The sequence below is a fragment of the Daucus carota genome, chromosome 3 (assembly GCF_001625215.2).
Source record: "Daucus carota subsp. sativus chromosome 3, DH1 v3.0, whole genome shotgun sequence".
Lineage (NCBI taxonomy): Eukaryota > Viridiplantae > Streptophyta > Magnoliopsida > Apiales > Apiaceae > Daucus > Daucus carota.
The window spans coordinates 55314282-55339595 of NC_030383.2; the positions used below are offsets into that span (position 1 = coordinate 55314282).

General features: G+C 34.6%; 3 protein-coding genes across 3 annotated transcripts; 1 reads left to right on the forward strand and 2 right to left on the reverse strand.

Annotated features, from left to right (window-relative positions):
• Nucleotides 1-628: 628 nt before the first annotated feature.
• LOC108211594 (uncharacterized) lies at nucleotides 629-6417 on the forward strand. Its single transcript, XM_017383230.2, has 6 exons — nucleotides 629-847; nucleotides 1039-1183; nucleotides 2065-2222; nucleotides 3948-4032; nucleotides 4115-5307; nucleotides 5982-6417. Exons 1-5 carry the CDS (start codon nucleotides 753-755, stop codon nucleotides 5300-5302), a joined length of 1671 nt encoding a protein of 556 aa, XP_017238719.1. The 5' UTR covers nucleotides 629-752; the 3' UTR covers nucleotides 5303-5307; nucleotides 5982-6417.
• Nucleotides 5472-6196, reverse strand: LOC108211595 (non-classical arabinogalactan protein 30). The gene has a single exon (XM_017383231.2). The coding sequence runs from the start codon at nucleotides 6194-6196 to the stop codon at nucleotides 5663-5665; it is 534 nt and encodes a 177-aa protein (XP_017238720.1). The 3' UTR covers nucleotides 5472-5662.
• A 1052-nt stretch (nucleotides 6418-7469) lies between the features above and the next one.
• LOC108213870 (uncharacterized) lies at nucleotides 7470-9552 on the reverse strand. The gene is made up of 2 exons (XM_017385658.2): nucleotides 9413-9552; nucleotides 7470-8501 (listed from the first exon to the last, which is right to left on the reverse strand). The coding sequence occupies exons 1-2, from the start codon at nucleotides 9500-9502 to the stop codon at nucleotides 7836-7838; spliced, it is 756 nt and encodes a 251-aa protein (XP_017241147.1). The 5' UTR covers nucleotides 9503-9552; the 3' UTR covers nucleotides 7470-7835.
• Nucleotides 9553-25314: the final 15762 nt, after the last annotated feature.

Sequence of the window (25314 nt, forward strand, 5' to 3'; positions counted from 1 at the left end):
GCCCAGCGTTACAACTCCACCCGATGCTGCGATAACTTTATTGTAATTGATTTTACGGAAAAAAAGAAAAAAGAATAATTAAATTAACAAGATTGATGGTTCCAGATGAAGGCGGACTAGAGGAGCATGTTATGAGAAAGAATTGTCAAGAAAAGGAGAGACCGATAATTTCAAAGTTACGGAAGAACGCAGTCCACCGGAAGTTGTAAACAATGGGAAGAAGGGATAATCATGCCCAAATTCCTCTCATTACTTGGACATAAAGAGATGGTTCTCCTAATTGAAAAAATTGACATTACCCGTATCAATACAAAACCATGTATGAACCTGATTTATCAGAGTGCCTTCAAACATGGATCGAAAACCCCCTCCAGCAATGGTTATCCCATTTTGAAACGAGGAGAGTTTTCGTTAAATCAGTCCAATCGAATTTCAATACCATGCCACGTAATTATCTGAATCATCGTTTCAGAAAAAATCTGAAAGCAAGAAATACTGGCATGAAAGCAGGAAGAGGGCGAGTTGCTACAGATGGTTTATTCATAAAGCCCAACAAACTCAGCGGGCTGTGGCCCGTAACGAAACTACTCCATAAACAAACATAAAAGCCTAACCGCCTATATAACAAATTCAAATACTATCACACACAGCCACCAAAAAATAAATTCAAATCTCTCTCTCTCTCTCTCTCACACACACACTCTACTCTATACACTCCTTCTTTGAATCCACTCATCTACTCACTTGAATAAATGGCTGATAGCAATGACTACAACAGTCTTTTCTCTTTGTTGATCTCCGACATCAAATCTTACTCCGGCAGAGACCCCCTTGTCCCCTGGCTCCGGTACCACCTCTTTCCATCTCGATAAATTAATAATCTCGATAAATTAATATTTTTTCCGGTCCCAACATAACAAATATAGTCCATGTTTAGTCTCGATAAATGAATAAAATTTTCCGATCACGAGTGTATTGATTTATCAAGGTTTAACTGTACTTCATTTCGAAATTTATGTAATTGTGGTTATGTTACAGAGGGATTAGGAAACTGAAAGACACGCTACCACCTCAGCTACTGAGAGAGAAACTCCCCAGATTTCTACAGAAATGTGCTGAGACATTTGTGTCTGACCGTCGTTATGCTAATGACTTGCGATATCTTCGCGTTTGGTTGCAATTGGTATCTTTTTTTTGCTCTATATTGTTGGATTTGATATAATGGCTTAGAGATCTAATTAATGAGTAAAGTGTATTATAATTTTTTTGCTAAGGGTTTGCGAAAGGATTGGTGATTTTAGTTTTTGGTTTGTGTTTAGAGTATTGGGGTTTGCGGGTGACTAATTTGGGGGTTTTTTATTTTGGTAAAGTAGGTAATTTTTTATTCTTCTGAAAGGTGTTAAATGTGCTTGCACGGTTGCACCAATGGATTGTTACAACAATTTTGCGATAATTTCCTTTAGTTTGAAAGTGTGAGGCCAAGAGCTGTAATTTGCACGAAAGGGTAATATCTCAAAGTCCATAGTTTTAGACTTGGAGGATATTGGGGTTTGAGGGTTTGAACTAAAGAACTATCGTGAACTTCAGTTTAGAACGGATGCCATTTCAGATGACTAACCCTAGTAAATGACTCAAACTTTAGGTTGTGTTTGGTTGAAGAGAATGAAATGCAGAATAATGGGGATAAAATTGAGAACAAAACTGAAGGACAAAAAATAGATGTGCGAGGAAGATTGAGAAGTAAATAAAGAACGAGGAAGTGGAAATATTGTATGATAACTTTTGCAAGGAAAATGCATAAGAAGAATTTCTAGGAATGAATGAAGATTGTTAACATTTGGCCATAAAATAATACAATTTTATCCATTCCCTGCCTATCTCAGTTGCCCCTACTAAACTTGACATTAAGGTATAAGGAGAAGGCGAGAAGCTAGTACACTGATCTAATACTTCTTACATCAAAGAGTCTAAAATAATGTTATGCTCAACTTTTTTTGCTGTTCTAATTTCTTTTAGAAATCAACTGTGAGCTATTTACAGTTTTTGCACATGATTGTTGGATAGATGGATTTCGTGGATGATCCAGGGGCGGTTTTGGGCACAATGAAGGCAAATCACATTGGTTTGAAGATGTCGCTGTTCTATCAGGCTTATGCTCTTTATTATGAAAAACTGAAAAGGTTTGAGGAGGCTGAAAAGATGTATCATTTGGGAGCAAAGAAGTAAGAACTTAATATTTTCGAAGTATTTTTCTTCATTCAGTAGTGCATGATATCCATTAGTGTGGTACTTAATTGTAGAAGTTAACTACTACTAATTTTTTATCCTGCAATTGGATTTATAGTGTACCACCAGTTTTTGTACAGACAAGCTTTGTGGTTTGATCACTTATGTCTTGTTCTCATTCAGTTTGTTTCTTCAGATCCATAAGTTTCTTAAGCTCTTTCGGAAATGTTTATTCATTATTTCTTCAGTTACTAGAGTGTATAAGCAATTACAACATAAATTTGCTGAAAGAGCACTAGTAAAAGGAGGGAAAAAGGACAAACTGATTTGGCATGGTACCAACTTCGTCCACCTCTCAGCATGAAAATGCCTATGGTTTTATTTCCAATCAAATTAAACTGTGAATATGCTGGCACACACCTAAATGCACATCCATAAACTCTATCTACTATCCTTGATTTATCTTCTTACAATTTGTTGTTGACTGTTGACACTGGGGAAGATGGAGTGAACAACTAAATCAATCACAATATCTTTGGGGATGCACAAGCACAAAAGTACTTATAAGTCTTACTCTAGCCAATATACTTCTACTTTAGTATGTATCTATGAATATATTATAGACGATATAACCCTGAAACAATCAATAAGAGCATCTCCAACCATTGAAACCCCTTAGCTAAAAGATGAGTTGGCATACTAAAAATACAAAATTTTAGCCAACAGCTCGAAAAACTCAACTCCAACTATACCCAGCTGTTGTCTATAATTTTAGCCAACCTCCTATGGATGGCTAAATTTGTCGAACCTCTACAGGTCTGTAAGAAATCTTTAGGAAGATTGCACATCATTTATTATCATATTGATTTGATATATTCTATTTTAACAATCTAAAATATTAATAACATGCTATTTTTAAATTATAGCCAACCAATATAGCCAATACCATTGAAGCAAAATGTCTTACAGGTTGAGCAAATTTTACATAATGTCTTACAGGTCCAATTTAGCCAACGATTATAACCAACGCCGTTGGAGATGCTCTAAGTAACTGAAAATATAAATGGCCAATATACTAACCAAATTAGGCTTCCTGTAATGCCAATACACAATCTTTTGTTAGTTACTTGTTTTCTCTTTTATCTATGAGCTTGATGATGCTCATGCAGTTATGCTCTACAGATACAGTTTTTACTGTCAAAGAAAGCATGTAATGCAATATGCTGTAGTCTTAATAACTCGAAGTGCAGTGCCTCATTTATCAGATATTTTAGAAACAGCATGCATTCAATGCTTTTCAGATATGCTTCCCTCTCTGAGTAGTGAGTATTATGTTGTTTAAGCTTTTACCAGTGTATTTGATATGAAGGTTACCTTTATTATCTTGTGGAACCTGGAACATTAATTTTATTAGTTGTCTGGATCTATTAATTTATTTCTAACATCTTTGTAGAACTCTTTATGGTATTTTTCTATATTTATTACATACATTCATTTCCTCATTTATCTCAGTTTCTAGTGTTAATCTGTGCACTGTCAATTCAGTTGTGATCAGCAGAGGACATAATTTTGGTCTAATTCGGCTTAATATGACTAGATGTATCATGTATAACAATTTGTCCAAGTTTAGGAGATATGAGGCCTAAAATTTCGATTAGTTGGTACAAGTTTGATGGACTATATAGTATACATACATTCATTTTTTCTGAATTCATTCACAGCCTAGCCGAGCCTATGGAAGAACTACAAAAATCATTTGAGCAATTTATTCAGCGCATGAAGCGACACAAGAACAAGAGAATGGAGGTCGTTCTTACCTTCATGTTCCCCTTTTTCGTTTTCTTTTCCGTTTTGGCGCCCCATTTTCACCATCCATATATTTCTGCAGCGCCAGGCATGGAAAACTAAGACTCGGCCTTTGCCTGCTGGACTTGTCTCTCTCAGCAGCAAGGAGAATATAGAGAACAATGAAAATAAAAATGTGACTGCAGGACATAAGAAATCTTTGCCTGAAACACAAGCGAAATTTGGACATACGGAGAAGGAATCTAAATATCCAGGGTCCACATCAAACTTAAACCATGTTGAATTACGGACTATTCCATCTCTTAAAAAGAAAAGTTCTCTCAAGCATCATGATGGTAGTGAAAATCATATTGGTGAGGATACAGTTGTGGTAAAATTTGTAGGTACTGCAATTGTAGGAAAGTCTGAAGCAGAAGATGCATGCCATCATGGTCTGGTGGAGCCTACAATAAACACTAAAGAGGCTCTAAATGCAATAAATAGCATGTTTCAAGAGCCTCTAGAGCCAGCACATGGCAGCAGGAGATCTCAGAAAAACCAGACCAAAGCTGCTCAGATCTCAGCAAATGGTTTTGAGGTGTTTGTTGATGAGAATTTGGATAATGGGGTTGGAACCTCAAACCACAAGTTAGAAATGATTTCCTCAAACCCAAATCACAGAATTGAAGAAAGTCATCAACCTGTTCAAGAACCATTTCAAATATATATTGATGATGATGACAGTAATGATACGACAAAGAGAGGCCAGGAGAACAACTTTAAACACAAAGAAGCTCAGGGATTGAAGGATGCTGCTCCCTTTCCTGGCAGTAAAGGTTCCATGTTTCTAAAGGCGCCTTTGGAAAATTCTAAAGCATCAAATGTGGAGAAACCTCCTCGCACACTAGTAAGAGAAGATACGGCTGTTTATCGGTTTGTAGGGTCCACCATTTCAGAAGAACCACAGGTGGAAAATGTTTGCCATCATGGTCTAGTAGAGCCCACAATAAACTTAAAGGAGGCCATGAATGACATAAATAACATGTTTGGAAAACCGATAGAATTCATGAGGAAAAATAGACCCAGGAAGCAGCAAGACAAAGCAAAAGAGAAGAAGATAGATTGTGGAGAATTTCTGATTCTTCCTGATGATGAACTGGATAATAAACCAGCTAAAATCAAAGCAAGTTCATGTTCCAGAAGTGAGAGTGATTTGTTCGAGCAGACTATGTGTACAAAGGAGGCAATGGCGGAGATAAATGAATTCTTTAAAATGCCATTGGACTTCTGATACAGGTGTGTGCAGCTTCTTTGCTACTTTATTTTAGTTTTCCATCTATTATACTAGTAGTTAAATTTTAGCAACATCTTCGAGGTTTTTGATTTCAGTGTATGGTGTTCTTGCCCACAGCATGTGCATATACAACAAGATGTAACCGATATGTTAAATGCAGAGTAGCGAAAAGAAGTAATATGTTTATCTTATAAAAAATAAGAACTTTAAGAAGTTCATTGTTCTTGCACAAGTTGTAATAGAAGAGAAACATAGCGTACAGCAAGTTAATTCCGGCATCACATCAACATTGAATTGGGAAGAGACAACCAAAACAATATAAAATTTGATCTGACTTCATATAACTAATACTCAAATTTAGTTATGAGTGCTGGGAGTGCAATAAGCTGGACGAAAAGCCAAGGGTCCAGCAGCATAGATGACAGCTTCATAATTGTTATTGGCCAAACCCTTCTTCTCATAACGGAGTGGGGAGCCATCAAGTCCGTAATTGACATTAGTAAGAAGGTTGCAGCTCTGACTAGGGGATGAAACCAGCTTAACGTGGCATGCCTGGAGAGGATGGTCGGCCAAGTTATTTTTCATCTTAAATCCGTCTAGCTGTGCATAGAAATATCCGTTTGCATTCGTGGCAAATGCTTTGTAGTAGCTAACTTGATTTTTCTGGTTCTTGCAGATAACACTTACTTTAGCAGCCGAAATTGGTGTAGCCCCAGTCAATGACCATGTTCCGAATTTGTTGCAGCTTTGGCAGTATACCATTCCTTCTACCACCACATCAACCTTTTTCTCCATAGTTTTGGTTGTAGCTTCTTCAGAAGCTGACATGGAGGAAAAGGCCAGCGAGAAGAGGAAGAGCGTAATGAAAAATGTGACTTGGCTGCTTGCCATCTTTTCTCGAAATGTTTAACTAGAGTAAGATTCAAAGATGCTAGAGCAGATTATATTTGTTTGCTGGATAAATAGACTGATGGTGGTGATGGTATTTATATGCAACTTACTGGAATGTATGATATTGTTTGGTGTGTTTTTGAAACTGTCGTGGGTGCTACTAAGCTGTATTTGAAGTTGTAATTTTGAAAACGTGAAGTCCACCTTCAGGATTATGCAAATTGTATGTATGAACTCCTTATGGAGTTGTGGGTGAATGCTCAGTGTTGAAATTATGCAGGCTGAGCTGTCTTACATTGTTTAAGACTCTATTTTGGTTTTGGTCTGCTTGTGGAATAATTTGTGGAGTCTTTCAAGCAGTTTGACAATTGTATTATAATAGTAATTCATAGGTTGCCAAGATTTTTAACTAACAAGTTGATAACCAGCGATTCTGAATTTCCCTAACATCTTATGAGTGATGAGTACATTATCATTTTATAAAAACTATTTATTAATAAATTACATTATATTTATGATAGTTTATCCTAAACTCATATAGACAAAATTAATAATAATGATAATTATTAATATTGTCAAAAATGGAACTTTCCATGTTGTCTGCGACTCTGGGTTCAAGTACGAAGATGGTGATTAATACAATAAAACCAATGGTAAAATGAGCAAGAAACACAGAATTTACAGGTACTGGAAGGGGGATTAAGAGAATGCAAGAGAGATCTGACAAAGAAATTCAACTTTGCACAAGTTTTCGCAGAATCTACAAAAGCCTATTAATACAATGGAAAAGAGGAGAGGTCTTAATGCAATGGAAAAGAGACTATTGTCACGAGCTTGTGACTTTCAAAAAAGAAAACAACTAATTAAACAAATCTTAGAGAAACTAACTTCGGCGCCAAAAATAAGTACTCAAAGATCATTCAATGAAGGAACATGCTCATCAATGTTACTAAAATTGACAGGTACTACTGATAACTGATGACTATTAATGCTAACAAAAATCTTCTTTAACCTAGCTGATATTAACATATGCCAAGATAACAGTTGCTATGTACATAGATATCCCACAATGTAGAACATAAACAAGTTTGAGCTAACAGATGGTAAAAGCTGGTGCCAAGCTATTTAGACCAGCCCGCTAAACACTAACACAAGTGTATAGAACAAAGGCCTTGACGAAGATATGTGCGATTACGTCACAGGCTATTTATGCAAACAAGAACCTTCAGATGTGAAGAGTGAGCAAACCAGACAGATAATAGTAATATCAACATAGTAACAGTGCTTTTTTTGTTATTGAAGGGAAAAAAAAAGACGGAAGATATAATCATGTAGAACAGAGAACTAGTGATACACATGATTTCAAAGCTAAACTATTAAAGAAACAGAACACATTACGATCACTTATGGCATATGCCTCAAGTCTGGATGTAAGTCACGACTCACGTGGCAAGTAAAATGATTGAACAAGGCTTATAAAGTCTTTCAGCATTCAAATCTACGACATAAAGTTCTGTACATACGTTTATACTTCACTAATATAGAGCAAAATTAAGAGTACCGACTACTGTAGGAGATGCATCTGCACTGAGTAATAAGGAGGTGGACAGAAGCTGAACTGTGATTTAGAGCTAAAAGTTTAATCCTCCTTGAACTTGATAACGTCTGCTTGATAATCCCTCATAGTGAAGTTGACAATGTTTTCTAGTTTTCTGGAAACTGAAAGAATCACTTCCTGGGAAACATCCCCTTCAAACTTAACATGGTCAGCGTAATCCTCTCTCACTTGAAACCAGGAATTCGGTTCAAGCTTCAGAAGATGCGCGTCTTCTTCACTTACTTTAAACTTGATCCTCGCATCTCCTGTACTGACCAGTGAGAGGGGCAGTGCCAAGCCATCTAACAGAAGATGGTATTGTGGGATCCGAATAGAGAGCCTAAACACATATACCAGCAACTGGCAGAGTAAGACCGTTTGCACTTTAGCATTCTGTTCAAAAGTTATCCTACTGTAAGCTGAGAGGGCGAGCAAATGTAGGGCAATAAAAGAGCTATGCGCGTGTAGGTTATCCTTGCTTACAATGTAGGCAAAACTAGCTCCGAGTAGATGAAAAAATGCTGCAGTAGATTCAGCCCAAGCAAATCGACGATCATAGCCATAATACCCGGTAATAAAAGACGTGAGTTGATGAGCTAAATGGATCAGGAACGTGAAAGCTATAGAAACATACTCCACATTCATTGGCAAGTAGAATATTTTCTCATTCCAGTTGTTCGTTATTGTGTTCACTCCTAAAGCAACAGCCTGATAAGAAGAACAATAATTAGTCACCAACAACTAAAAGCACAATTCTGAAAACATCTCACTGAAATTAGCAGTACTATAATAAAGACAAAATGTGATAAACAGAATTTATAAACAATTGCTCAAAAATTCAACATATCAGATATGAACTAAACATGAATAAGAGCTGGAAAGACTATATGTATCGAGACTGCAATATCCAAACAAACTGACGAACTATTAACTGTGTGTTCCTATATATTCAGGGAAACAAACTTCTGATTTGGGGAAATTACGAGTCTGTCATGTAAGAATCTTCAAATTAAAACATTATACAAGGCATCTGCAGAACACTATTCAGTAGCCGAAGTATCCATCATTTTTCCAGTTTGAACTATTATTTAACGGAGCAAAAATATTTCAATGCAGAAAAACAAACAAATAATCTCGACTACACTCAAACACAAATCTGTTCAAGTATATTATCACCTTACATAGCACTAATTGGAGAATACACAAATCTCTCTCTGTGCGTGTGCGTGCTTGTGTTTGTTTTGTGTAATATTCTGCAAAAAAGTAATTTAATCTGCCGAACAATACGTTCTTTATCGTATAATTAACGCGTGAAATCAAATCGAAAATCTGATAATCAAGCACAAAACAGATCTTCTTGTGCTTAGCAGTGAACTTACATACAATGCGAGGATATTATCACCAGATAGAACACTAATTAGCTGGAGAGTGAGTGTGTGTGTGAGAGAGAGCGAGAGAGGAGAGATAGAGAGATCGAGCGAGAGAGGAGAGATAGAGAGAGCATGATAGCGAGAGCGAGATATATATATATAGAGAGAGAGAGATCGGGCGAGAGAGGAGATTAGATAGAGAGAGAGAGAGAGAGAGAGAGAGAGAGAGAGAGAGAGAGAGAGGACTACCACGTTACAGAGTCGAAGGTGAAGATAGTGCAGCAGAGTGAGTAGCAGCAAAACAGCGGTTGACAACATCTTCTTAGTTACACCAGCCATGGCCTAATCTTTTCTTCTTCTCCAAGCTTCTATTGTTCTGTTATTTCAAAATACAAACAATAAGCACAGGAATATCGAATATGTCAAGTCCATTTTATATGCCTTTTACCTACAGTCTTTATTGTATCTCGTAAACTAGCGGAGGACCATGAAGGCTCGAATTTAAGCATGTACACTTGCTTCGCCAAAAATAAATAAATTATGTATGCTTGGAAAATTACTGTAATTTTAAAATATTATCGAATTGGAAAATCTCCTAGAATGTGGTATCAGTCCTCTCGCAGAAGAGGAAATGACTAAATTGGCCCTGAAATAGAGGCTGCAAAGGATCAAACTCGATTGATAGAGTCTTTAAGCATGCCATCTAGCTAGGATACAAAGTATGGTGCATTGGTGCATGAATTTTGCTTCACTAATATAGAGCAAAATAAAGACTACTTGGGTAACTAAATCCGCGATGAGTAATACAAGGGCTGAGCTGTGACCAGTGAGAGGGGCACGGTCTAGCCATCTAAGAGCAAGTCCAATGGTGATGCTAAAATAGATGTAGCTATTGTTATAATTTGAAATCAAAAAGTGATTTTTGATGTTAAAATAGAACTTATGGTCCAATGGTAAATGCAAAATAGAACCAAACATTTACAAATAAAGCTATATTGTAGTTACATAATCTTAAAGTACATAACTATATTTGTCATTTTCCCTATATGCAAAGGATCAAACTCGACTGATAGAGTCTTTAAGCATGCCATCTAGGATACAAAGTATGGTGCATGAATTTTGCTTCACTAATATAGAGCAAAATAAAGAGTACGTGAGTAACTAAATCTGCCATGAGTTTGACTGGTAATAATTTTCTCAAATCTGAAAATCTGAAAATTTCTTCAAGTTTTGCGAAAAGTTAGTTTTAGTTGTAATACTTCCCTGCATTGTTTAGTCCAATGGAATGGAACAGATATGTGATGCTTTTGTTGCTGTCCATGCATAAACATCTTCTGTGATGTTCAGTTTCTCTGCAATTTGGTACAGCCCATAACCTAATTCAAGAGTTTCCATGAATAACAAAGACCCTGTTTTTCTGTTTCTTTAGCTGATTGAAGTCTTTTTGAGTTTCTGTAATGAATTGAGAGAAAAAGAAAAGAGAGTAAGGACGTGGGACAGTTTGCCCCAGATTGTTGAGTTGCTTGAGAGAGTTGAGAAACTAGTAACTTTGGGGAGGACACTGTTGGGAGGTTCTCAAATATCAATGCAATCCCCAGGACTGTATAGCAGCAATAGCGTTCATTTGATCTTTGCCTTGCAAAAGAATATACTGTCAAATAAGAGAAAAGAATAATATCTTGAAGTTGTTGCTAAAAGTTACTGTACTCATGCTAGAATATTGTGATATTTTCTTAATCAAGAGACATATACTTCAGAACCTTGTTGTCAGTAAAATTTCTTAAAGTTTAGTAGCACAATTTAACTGGTATAGAATAGAGTTCTCAGTCTCTGTAGGGTCAATTAACATTTTTTGTTGGGGGAATACATTGCGAGTTTTTCCACTTTTAGGAATAATTAATAATGAATAGTGAATATACAGCGATAGGCTATTTTGTCCGTCGTCATTTTCCCTCCCCCGTTTTCTTTATCAACAATGTTTTAATTTGGCTTTGTTAAAAGTTAGGCCCAAGACATTCCAAAGGTTCGGTGCTGTATGATATTTGCAATGCATTTCTAAACGATTAACAGAATTCAAAACCATGAGCTTTTATTTTTTCTATTTAGATTTTTTTTAAACGATGCCTGCGTTCTTACCTTCTACAGTAAAATTTTAATATGGCCGAGTTGTAAAATAGTGGACAATCTGTATGTTGTTATTTTAAGTGCTCTTGATTCTTAGAAATATAATTAATTAATATTTTAATGTCTCGCGCGTGTGAATCAGCCCTGGGATATAAGCCGTCTCCGATTCTAGTTCATGATCGGTGGATCTCCGCCCAGTCCGCGGCTTACTTTTTCTTAATCTTTTTCGCTCAAATGATTTATACCTTGCTTTTTTACTTTTCTTATCTCTGCACCGTTTTAAATCGGCAACAAAGCAGCATCAGAGTTAAAAACAACCAGAAAGGCGTCCTCTGTGTTCCTGATTTTTTTGAGCTCCTGATTTTTTTGAGCTCCTGGATCCTGGTGGCGTCAAAAAGTTGAACTTCATGTAGACGGTGATCAGAATCTATCCATACAAAACATCTGTATATAAATCGCAAATGTTGTGAACGAGTGAGAATCGGCTATATGTGGAGGCGGCTCAACGATTCATCACTAAATGGTGGTCCTCAAATTATTGGCTCATCTATATTCAAGATTTCGACTTTCAAAATAAAGGTGTACTCTACCCAATTCTTAACATGTTTATGTGATTATTTGTTTTATTAGTGTATATAATTTCGTATGTTTTAAGAGTTTTGTCGTAAGATCTCGGATTTTCTTACTTTTTTGTTTTATGCATGACAATCAATTTCTGGAGGTGTTTTTTGTTTTAATTTTGTCTTTTGATTTATCCAGAAGATGAGATAGTTGGTGAGTTTCAGTCAAACTTGTTTTGTATATTATGTGTATGATATGTTGTTTTTTAACAATTTATTCAGAGTTGCAAGTTCGTTTGCAATTGTGTTTTGAGCTTGTAGGAGTTAGAGTGTATATCGTTTGTTATGACAATGATGAGATTATGGTTATTTCCATGTTGGTGATGAGATGGTTATATCATTTGGTGTGATTTTGATAATAGAATATTATTGATAATTTCTTGCATGATTATAGGTTTTTCTTGTAAAATTAGTAAGTTTCTTGCCAACTTTATTTTATTTAATTGACTTTATTAGTAGTAAATGTTGATTTAATTTTGGCTATTTTAAATGGCTAGTTGACTTTGCTTGATTGTTACTAACTTTCGAATTTTGTTTTTCTGAGTTATTGCTAATTAATATGCTTTAAATGCTGTAATCCTCATTGATTAGAGTTTTATGCAATTTGTTAACAGATGTATAATTACTTGCAAGTCTTGATTATGGCTTTTATTTGTACCGTTGATGGGTGGCCATGATTGGTTGCGTAGATTATTGGCCTGGTATACGGCAATTTGGTGCCATTTTGTTGGCTCGTTTTTTATATTTAAGTTTTAAAATTTTAGATATATTTTTAAAAATTAGAGTTTTATATTTTAGCTTTTATATTTTGATTCTTATATTACTAATTATATTCTTAGTATTTATTTAGTTTGTTATATATCTAGCCAAAGGGTCTCCCTTTGGTTAGATATATATTTTCTGTTTTAGTATTTATTTTATTTATCAACTTTTTTTCACAAATTATTTTATTTATATTTCATTGACTTTACCATCTTTTGATAAACTATTTTATATTTTATTGTAATAATTAAATTTATAATTTTCCTGTTATTAATGAATCGTATTATTTCAGGGATGAGGTGGAAGTAGCGTGGATTTGGAGCTTGTGACGTTTTATTTCAGACATTAAGTTTTATTGTCTAAACTTCCGGAGACATTTTCTTGTCTTTCGGTTAGATAATAAGCTTTTTGAATGAAAAAAACTTCTCGGAGTATTGGCGTATTCTCGATACGAGCAAGTGCATTTCTGTAAAAAAAAAAAAAAAAATCTGCCATGAGTAATACAAGGGCTGAGCTGTGACCAGTGAGAGGGGCACGGTTAAGCCATCTAGCTATGCATACACTGCAGGCCAAAACAAAATGTTAAATAAAATCTTTTTTGAATTATCTAAACAAAGTTCCTGTAAGTCTAAATGTAAAGACAACCCTATCTGTTACATAGGGATGATAACTCAAAAATAGAACAGGACGAGTAAATAACACTACGCCTGCACCGGAATCGGAAGATACGAAGACAAAGGTTGAAGAAGCCATCTACAGTCTTGAATGAATAAGTTCACTGGAAGAAGTTCATTAATATGTTCATGCCTCAGTGAAGAATAAAGATTGAAGTATTCAAGATTGTGGAAGCAATGAAGATGTTGTCTAAGTACTCGAAAGATTTCAGTGCAACCCCTGAAGCAAGATATTTCTATATATCTTGGTTGGTTATTTATAATCAACAAACTGAAGCATAAACTAACCCGGAACCGACTGATCAATGTTTGCTGACAAAGACGGTACAATGTTTAACTTCAGTGTTAGTCGCTTGTGAACCAGACCAGTGCACTAAGCGTCAGCACGTACGGAGCTTTGCAAAGTATTTATCGATCGAAGAATTGATCCAGTCATATCAAGTCATTTGTTCCAAAGCCAAGCCAAGTCAAGCGAAATGCCAGCTATGCCAAAGCTTACTGCTCAAATGCCATATGTCAAAGCTTCCACAGAAAGCCATATCAGGAAGTGACATTTTATATATGTGTGCACTTATATATTTGTATATGTACAAATATAATTATATATGTATATATGTATATTTAATTAAATATAATATATATAATATATATGTATATATGTTTTTAAACATATGTATATGTATATTTATATGTATATATATTTAAATAAATATATATGTATATAGTATATATATTTATATTTTACATAAACATTTATATATTTAAGTGTATATATATATATTATATTATGTGCATAAATATATGTATATTTATATGTATAGGTAATTATATATATTCTATATATATATATTAATATTTATATTTACATATAATTATATGTATATTATATATATTTGAATATATGAGAATATATTTAAATATATGTATATATATATTACTATATGTTTATATAAATATTATTTATATATATTTATATGTATATCTTTATTTATACATATATTTATATAATATTATGAATATAATATAATATATATAATATATGATTTGTGCCAACTCAAGATTTGAGCTAATTTGGCTAAGTTGGGAGAGGAGCAAACTCAAGTCAATCTCAGTCAAAGGAGTGATAACAAGGAAAGCTTTTACAATGGTGGAGCAACTTTTGACTAAGTCAAAAGACACTATGGTGGAAGCTATGTGAGGAGCAACATTTGACCGAAGTCAACAGCTCTTCCTCACTTAGAAAATTGTCTAAGTATCATCACAAGTGAAGACAATGCACTCTTGAGGAGCAAACTTTGACCAAGTCAAAGTTCGTCCCCAAGTGATGAGAGAGAACAAGGAAGCTATGTGAGGAGCAACATTTGACCAAAAGTCAAAGGCTCTTCCTCACTTAGAAAATTTTCTAAGTACATCACAATGGAGTATCCACACTCTTGAGGAGCAAACTTTGACCAAGTCAAAGTTCGTCCCCAAGAGATGAGAGAGAACAAGGGAGCACATTCACTATGGAGTTTCTTGGAGTTAGATTTATTTTGTTAAATCGAATCCGTCCAGGACGAACTCAAGTCGTCCAGGACGAACTCGTTAACCATGGTTAGTTTATGAAAGCCTATAAATATGTGATTGTGGTTCTCACAATTTACATCATCCTTCGGGATGGATGGCCAAGTGCTATGCACAAACTCTCTCAAATATACACACACCCTAGCCTAGTTTTGTACCATAAATATTTGTAGTGGATAGGGCTTGTAATATTTAGAGGAGTGGTCATTGTAGCCAACCTTCGGGTTTGGATTTGTAGCACCTTCGAGGTATTTATCAATATACAGATATACCTTGGAAAATATTGTGTGTTGGTTTAATATTTTCATATCCTCAGAAACCGACCCAATAAATATCCGGAACACGAAACCCATTACAGGACTGCAATTTATTTATCCGCAAGATTCGAAAGAATTTTAAATTGTAGTGAGTATCGTATTCAACCCCCCCTTCTACGATACTTTGGACCTAACAATTGGTATCAGAGCCAGGTTGATTGATATACAAATCAGGATCCTTATCGTACGGAAAATCAAGAACCTAACTTTTGATATTTGATTAGGGGAAATGTTCTTCCGGTTTGTGTTGCTGAATTTGTCCGTAGGCCTAAGCAAGGATTATCTGTCGGATACTGAACTTTGGACCCGGACTTATAAATTTATACTTTAAATTTTAAAAAGTTTATTTTATAAATTTGACTTAATTTATTTTAAACTTATTAATTGAGTTTATTATGAATTAATTAAATTTATCTTATAAACTTAATTAAATTTACTTTATAAACTTTACTAAATTCATTTAATAAATTTGCTTAAATTTATTTTAGACTTGTAAAGTTTACTCTTAGACTTTATCAAGTTTATCATAAATTTTTATAAATTTATTATTTAAATTTGTATAGTTTATGATTTAAATTTAAGTTAAAATATAAAATATAAATTTAAGAGGATTTTATTGATTATGGATATAAGTTCAAGTTCAATGGTTCAATTTAGTTTGTTTTGGAAGCTATGATTTAATTGGAGACGAGACACTTGAATATTTTCAAAAATTAAATTTATCTAATAAATTTTAATATATTTACTAAATGAATTTGAAATAAATTTATTCTAAACTTATTCAGTTTATTATGAATTTATTTGAATTTATTTTTTAAATATATTTAAATTTACTTTATAGATTTAACTAAGTTTATTTTATACTTTATTTTTCTTTTTTTTTAAAAAAACTTATTTTTAAATTTATTTTCTTTATAATTTAAACTTAGTTTAAATAATCAAGTGTCCCGTAACCTTTTTAATTATTCTACTCCAAGACAAATCAGATTGACATTAGTTGAGACAGATCAGGCTGACAGATTACAAGACAAACACCGGGATTTCTAATACCAGATTCTCAGAACCGGTAATGGATGTACATTGATGACCCAATCCAATTGATTTCTCAAAGGATTATTAGAAGCAGTTTTCTATGTTCGACAAAGCTGATTGTGATTCGAAGAAGATTCTATTGAAGACTGATTGGACACTACTGATAGTGAATTTTGAAGAAGATACTTCAGGCCTTGATCTGAGTAATTACTCCTACTTGATTATCAGATCACCAGATCAGGATGGGAATTTGCTACATATGCAGTGAAGCATCTTTCCAGGGCTCGGAATGTCAACTTTGAATGGCACCACTGGTAGTAGGAAAAGAGAAGTTTTTGCAGACGAATCTTCAAGGGATTTCAATCTAACTCAGTGATTCAGGGATATACAATTACACAGTGAATTGTATCAATGCTAAATCCATCCAGAATCAACTGAATCAAAGACAGAGAACTGTGGAGGTTTAAGGATATAATTATTGAGTTGCTACCGCACCAAATCAGTTTCGTGCATTTATGTCAGAACCTTAGGAATGAACAGAAGAGTTTGTAACTGCTGAATTTGAGGAAGCTCAAGTCGACGAAAGTTAACACTTTTGAAGAATGTGAGGACAGAACTTCAAGGATTAGCATAACACTATCTGAGAGGTTTAGTCATGTCAGATTCAGATGGAATCCATTGGTTTCAAGTGGAGACTCTTCGGGGTTCAGTTCGACAGGTTGTTTGAAAACTGAGTTGGTCAGTACACACAATATTGTTTGGTATCTTAAGCAAAGAAGGGTTGCTATATATATTGAAGCCTCGACAAACAAGGATGATAGGGCTTGTCTGAAATTCAAGTGGATGTTTTGAACGAAGCATCACAACAAGTTCTTATGCTACTTAAGGAAAGGTGTGAGCTGGATAAGTTGCTGATGAGAAGGATGATTATGGTTATCTGGCTATCCTAGCATTCTCTGAAGATGACTCAACTCGCACATCTCAGGTACGAATTCTTTCTAACTATGCATTACATATTTCTTTATATTCAAAGCATGTTATAAATCTCTGAGTAGAATATTTTAACACACAAGCACAAGCATGATAGCATCATAATAGATAATGTTAAACTAGTATGCTAGATGACCTCTCTAGTAACTAGGTTTGATGATAATATTGTGCATGTGTCTTTAGCAGATTTTTAACATGTGTATGAATATTTAGTATTTGATTATTTGCAATGATGAGATTAGAAGCTTTCCTTTGGAACACGACTCTTAGTTTTAGGGGTTATGATCCTAGCATATATAACTCTGTTAAAACATTTACTTTCAGATTCCCCAGTATAATTAGATTTGCTTATCTAATCTGAATTGTTTGTTAAGGATTTTATTTTGTTCTATGATGGAATGTCTACCTTGTGTCAGTAGAACTTTTAGAACTTCATGTTAGATCTAAAACTGACTTAGGTAATAGAGATAGTATAATGCCATATAACAACAGATTGGAATCAGATCCTTATGCTCTTAGAAGATTATTGAATATCTGTAATTCTACTTGCTACCTATTACACTTGTGTTAATTGGTTTAAGTAGAGAGTACTGAATCTTCTGAATTGCATAACTGCCTACCTTGCTCTTGTCTTATCTTTGATTATTTGCCATGTGTATTCAACATCATGTCTGCTTATTTTCTTGTCATGAATGCATGTCCGTGTACTTGCATTGATTTTAGAAAAGCATGTTTGAGAATCACATTAGGGCAATGTCTAAATAAGAATTAGCATGTTAAGGTTGATTCTGTTTTTACCACTGTTAAAGAAAAATCTCTAATCCATCCGGACCCAGTTATGATTGGGGACCATAGAACACTTTCCATTTGTGATTGCAGGTTACATATGTTCCATATGATTTTTGGTGCACTCTGTTTGCTGAGTAGCTGAAATCATATATTTACCAAAAGTACCCTGTCAGCAAATGTGATCGTGTGAGCAGTTCCGTCAATAATCTTTGAAAGATGACAACAAAGATTCTCTTGCGGGACATGCCTGTTTTCCTGGAATGTCATCATGGAAACATATCTTTCTTGAAAGAGTCAAAGCACACAAATTCCTAGTATCAGACTGTTCTCTGACAAAGGACATTATGTCAGTTCATGGAATAGTGTTTTATCTCAAATCAGGAAGGATTTGAATTTGCTCGTAGCTAATATGTAACTTCAATTGAAGATGGAGTGAGCTGTTTCGATAGTAATGCTTCATCGGATGAGTATTAGCTATGGCACTTGAAGCTCTCGCACTTGTATGTCAAAACAAGGAGCTCTTTCTATTCGTAAGAAGAGAATTGGTGAGAGGACTACCTCATCTGGAATTCATTATGGATGAAGATTATGAGGTATGTCAATAGGGAAGTCAAAGGAGCATCGCACAGAAGCAAAGATATGATCAATATTACTGAGCCTCTTCAGATGATACGTATGGATTTCTACGGATCAGTTAATGTCATGTCTACAACAAAGCCAAATATCTTTTTGCGAAGATCATTGACTACTCTAGATTTTTTCGTGTTGTTCGTATGTGTTCGAAGGACAAGACGTCACAAATGAAGGTTGATCAAGATGAACCCTGATCATTGATAAATCTAGAAAGACACCATTCTTGTCAGTGGCCAATCAGAAGCAAACACTAACTCTTGGTATGTGTTTGGAGGAAAATGCCTCTTTGCAAGTCTTGCATTTGAAGCTCAAAGAATATTTTCCTCGGCTACTCAATGGAGTCTACAGTCTACAGGGTGATTGTGATTAATCAACAGAAGGTGATTGTAAGTCTGGACAGGACATTGAACGACACTTTGCTCCAAGCTGTTAAAGGTGATATCATTGGTATTATGATGATTCAAATCCAAGCAGAATCTCTTTGCAACGATAAGGATTGTTAAGAAAATCCCAGCAACAGCTTAGGGGGAGCATTTGGTGGATCCACTAGTCAAACTCAACACCACATTGAAGATGAACAGGACATATCAAGAACGTATCTGCTTAGACAAAGGGTCTGGAGTCAATATCATTCCCGGGTTCTAGTTCTTAAATGTTCCGAATGGTGAAGTGAAGACTAGGAGAGCTATTGTGAAAGGATATTGTTTCTTTGGGTTTCAATCTGAAGTGAAACTTGAGGAAGATTCAGAAGCTCTTAAAGGGATCCAGATTGAGTGATTACACAACAATATGATCTCAATCAAGTTGTAAAGCAGATTGTGCGGATTCTGATACCCTGACCTAAAGACAATTCAGTACTTAGTACTTGTCGGGTATTTAGATTCCAACTGGATGTTTTTGGCTCTGTTACGAGGGACAAGCCAAATTTGGTTGCTTAGAGTTACTTCAAAAGAGAAGGTTATGAAGATGATGGAAATAGAATCTTCAAGCTCAGGACTCTACATCTTAGGGGACTCAACGACCTTCGTGATTGAACTAAAGCACCATTAATGAGACTCGGGTTCAGGATATTACAATGAGCTAGAAGATGAAGATTCATACAATCTCAAGGACTTTGCAAATGCAGGTCCAACGGAATTTGTATTCTCTTTCTTCACCATCTCTCTATGAGTGGGTATCCAACACCTGATGATCGTCACAGACATGGTATGACTTCTGACTAGCATATTATCTTAATATCTGTTTGCTAGAGTCATATTTGGTATCCAAATTATTACCTCTCATGATACAAGGCACACACAATACAAATATATGTGCTGTGATACCATGATTATATTATATGTGGACTAACGTCACTTGTGCAAGATAAATGCTAAGTGAATGCAGATTAGTGATATGATGAGTTTGTTGGAAAGTTGCAATTCCTTATGGCCTACTAGTTAGCCTAAAGAATGATGGCAATAAAAGGAAGTCAAGGATCTTTTGAATATGCGCATTTTGGAAGATTCTAGACCTGCCAAGACTTATGCCAACAACCACTGGACTTGATCAGTACAAGAGAGGTACATCAACTGAAATGTCAAGTCTCAGAGGTATTCAACCTATCACTTTACTTAACTGCAAGTAGATCATATACTATATTTTCTATAAGGTATACTTCTTTCATGAGCATGTCTATCGTATTTCTTGAATGAATTCATGAGTATTAAATTGTCTATACTTAGGACTTGTGAATTTATTTAAAATCCAGTACCTCGTGCTTTTTGCTATTTTATATGATTGCCATGTTTATTGATTTGCATGCTTAGATGGTGATTATATGTTTTAGCATGAGTATTTGCTATTTCAAATTATTTAAATTATGTTGCATGACAATTAAGTGACTTATTTGTTCATGATTTAAATGATTAGAGATGACATGAAGCATGACTTAATTATGTTATTTTTCTTGATCTATACCTCTTTAACAATTGGTATCTAGTAGAGAAACTTTGTCATAATCTAGTCGTGATATATCTGTATTTGTGAACATACTTAGGATTATTTTCTAGGTTGAATTCATTTTTATAGGTATAAAATCTGAAGCATGACTTATTTGTTTCTAGACTTGTGACTTGTATCAGTAATTGGTATGTGGTTAGAATCTAGTTAGAATTTAGTCATGATATACTAGTATTTGTGGAGTTACTTAGATTCTCACTAGGCTGAATCCATTTATATTAGTGTATATACTTGAAGCATAACTTTTTGTGTTGGATATTTGATGATTTATTAATTGATATTTTGTTTCATGTCTAACTGCATTAGTTGTGATACTTATAGTGTTAGTGATATTTTTGCATGCTTATATGTAGATCACTAATATTAAGTATTAACATTTTCTGCGAGGAGTTGTGTGAGTTCACTTGTGTTTAATGATTATCTGTATAAGACTCGTGAACTTTTCTTCAACTTTCCCTCGGGCTTGCGAATATCATTGTATGATTGTCATGATTTTAGTTGTTATTTGCTTATCTGATAATTATATGATATTTCGTAAGTAATTTTTATTTTATCTTAGTTAAATTGTGATCCATGACAATTATATGATTATTTGTTTCATGATTGACTTTGATAGAATAATAGAAGCATGATTAATTCATTTTTGAAATATTTAATTGGTATCTATTTTTGATGCTTTATTGATGTTTTATTTGTGGATGAATTGTGATGTGTTGGCACTGGTGAAATATTGTTGCATATTTCTTAAAACCACTAGTGCTAATATATTTTAGGTGTTTAATATTCTGAGTACAAAGGAGACAACAAAATATCTAATCTGTCTCGTATTTATGTTCTGGAGTGGTGAGTTTCCTTAAAGAAATTTCCTTATCAATTGATTTTAACAATTGGTATCCACTACTCTATTTCATAAATATTTCTTAGAATATTTTGCATCTATACATGTAGCGTCATAAGACGAGATATTGATTATCTTGTATTTGTGTACTTGGTGATCTTTGTCACTTGCAGCGTCTGTTTTGACGATGTGCTAGTATGAGGCCTTTTCACTAATTAGTGTGGCGAATGCTTTATACACTGTAGCACATAAATTTTCTTGTTTCCTTTTTAAAATTGTAGTGAGAAACAGGAATCTGTGTCTTTTTCAAAGACAAGTTCATTTAAACCTTTTATGCATAGATTCAGACTCTCGTACTCAAACCAGTTTTTAATGGAAAACTTTAATTCTTTCATCGGTTGTGATTGTCATTCTTTATGAAAATAATTTTACAGTCACAACTGATTCATTTTTCCTCAAAAGATTAAATGCAATTGCTTTCATTCAAAATCATAGATTTTTTAAAGTGCATTTATATCTCATTCTGTTCTTCGGAACTTTATCAGCCTCTTGGCTTTCCTAGATAGTCATAAGGTTGAAAACCAACAATCTTTATCCCAGACTATAAAACCAAATTCAGAACACATCCCAACTTTTCCCCTGGAGTAATAAGGAACTTATTAGACTAGAGGTCAATGAGGGAGAAACTGTACTTGTTGCAGCAAATAAGGATGTGAGGGATAGTGTACCCACAGCTCTACCTCTCAAGAAGAAAAGGTGTTTTCAAACCTGAGGTAACTGTTGCTCATCTGTATTCTCTCAAAAGAATATAGAGCTGAAAAGGCAATAATACAGTCTCTGGAATCATTCTCTCAACAGAATGAGTCCATTGAAATTCGCTCGTCAGCCAGAGCATCTTGTATTGAGTCAAGCACATCATCAGTATTCACTCTGATAAAGAGCCTAAATAGAAAATCTTATGGACACAATACAAGAGAGTGCACAATAAGGTTAAAGGTTTTGTTCCAGAAGCAACTTCTTCATTCACCATTTTACGGTAAATAAGATGGTTGATGCCTTTACAGGTGTAAGGAGGAAACGAGGATCTCAATTGCCAAATCTTCAGGATTCTCGTCTCCCTCCCCAGATAAGAACAGATCTGGATCCAATCGGAATGGATTTCCTATTTATAGGAGATCGGCAACTCTCTGACTATGAGTCAATTTATTGATGAGTCAGTTGAGGATCGGGGATTTACGAAACCCCATTGCACCGCCAACGACCTCTCTTGAAGGGGCTATGGTGATTTTCTCATGCAGGTACAGAAGACCATACTTTGAGTGCTGAGAGAAACACTGTGAGCCAAACACTGAGAGTTAAACACTTGGTGAGATTCTGAGAAGAACCAGTTAGATATCTGAATGAGAAATATGTGAGCATGAGTGAGTGCAAACACATAGGAAATTGAGAAGAGTGAAACACTTGTGAGGTACATATAATAATAATTGGTATTGAAAGCTCACAAGTTGTTGAAAGAATTGACGGAAGCAACTACGGTTCATTCCATTTCACGGTGTGAATTTATGGTTGATGATTCTCTTGAATCAAGTGTCTTCACAGACATTGAGGAGGACTTAGGCCTTTGCCATAATTAAGCCTTTGTCTAACCTCCCAGAGCAAACAACTCTGGATCCTTAATTGGATAAGCCACTTAATGGTTGGCAACTTGTGGACCATGATTCGGATTTATCCGATGAGTCTGCAGGGACTGGGAATTATGAACTCCCATTGCACCACCGGTGACCCCCTTTAAGGGTGGCTAAGGTGATTTTCTTGCAGGTACTCAGCATTTTGGAAGCTCAGTATTTGTGTGGAGGGATACACTTACAGAACTCGTGAGTGACACCCTTACCCAAAAAACCGAGAGAAAATTGAGTGTTGAGTGATACACCTGCAGAACATTTTAGTGAGACACCCACTAATTACCAAATTTATACCTAAAGAAAAAGTGGATGTTGTTACTGGAATGTCAGTTTTACTCATTACTTTTCCGTTTGGAACCTATTCTTTCAGTATAGGGACCAACCCAATTAAAGTAAACCCTTCTTCTGAACTCTTTCTTCGACCCCAGCTTTAGTGTTGTTTAGTTCTCTATGGGGAGATTATCTTTTGGTACAGGAAGTATTGTACACGTTCCTTGACCTATTTGATACCACATATCCTCGGAGGATTCCACAACTAAGGGGGAGAATATATTTAGGGGGAGAATATATGAAAGGGGGAGGAAAAAGTAAGTTAGCTTTCTTTAGTTGTCTACAACTAAGGGGGATTAAACTACTCTTTAGCTGTGTACTATTGAGGGGGAGATTCTTCTTTCAACTAAGGAGGAGGATTGATCTTTCATCTAAAGGGAGATAGCTACTTATCACCATGGGGAACCTGATCAAGGTAACGGGAGGAGAAGTATAAGGTGATACATCTATTCTTCAGTAAGTGGTAGACATGAACTTATTCATTACCACTGAAGAATTCAATGAAGCTGCTGATTGTTCTTTGCATAATGGAATGTTTTGAATTCTCTTCAAGACAGACTATGAGGATTATCTGGCAGGTAAGCAAGAACCAAGGAAATACAGGTGATATGCACATCTGTTGTTTCTATTCATGAAATCTGGAAATGTATTATATGATCCAGAAACTTTGTAGCATTATTTACTAGTCCAGGACTTTACTTTTTATAGTGTTAGTTGAGTTATCCTCCAGAGGATTTGCTTGTTATGATTAACAAACAAATAGGGGGAGATTGTAAGTCTAAATGTAAAGACAACCCTATCTGTTACATAGGGATGATAACTCAAAAATAGAACAGGACGAGTAAATAACACTACGCCTGCACCGGAATCGGAAGATACGAAGACAAAGGTTGAAGAAGCCATCTACAGTCTTGAATGAATAAGTTCACTGGAAGAAGTTCATTAATATGTTCATGCCTCAGTGAAGAATAAAGATTGAAGTATTCAAGATTGTGGAAGCAATGAAGATGTTGTCTAAGTACTCGAAAGATTTCAGTGCAACCCCTGAAGCAAGATATTTCTATATATCTTGGTTGGTTATTTATAATCAACAAACTGAAGCATAAACTAACCCGGAACCGACTGATCAATGTTTGCTGACAAAGACGGTACAATGTTTAACTTCAGTGTTAGTCGCTTGTGAACCAGACCAGTGCACTAAGCGTCAGCACGTACGGAGCTTTGCAAAGTATTTATCGATCGAAGAATTGATCCAGTCATATCAAGTCATTTGTTCCAAAGCCAAGCCAAGTCAAGCGAAATGCCAGCTATGCCAAAGCTTACTGCTCAAATGCCATATGTCAAAGCTTCCACAGAAAGCCATATCAGGAAGTGACATTTTATATATGTGTGCACTTATATATTTGTATATGTACAAATATAATTATATATGTATATATGTATATTTAATTAAATATAATATATATAATATATATGTATATATGTTTTTAAACATATGTATATGTATATTTATATGTATATATATTTAAATAAATATATATGTATATAGTATATATATTTATATTTTACATAAACATTTATATATTTAAGTGTATATATATATATTATATTATGTGCATAAATATATGTATATTTATATGTATAGGTAATTATATATATTCTATATATATATATTAATATTTATATTTACATATAATTATATGTATATTATATATATTTGAATATATGAGAATATATTTAAATATATGTATATATATATTACTATATGTTTATATAAATATTATTTATATATATTT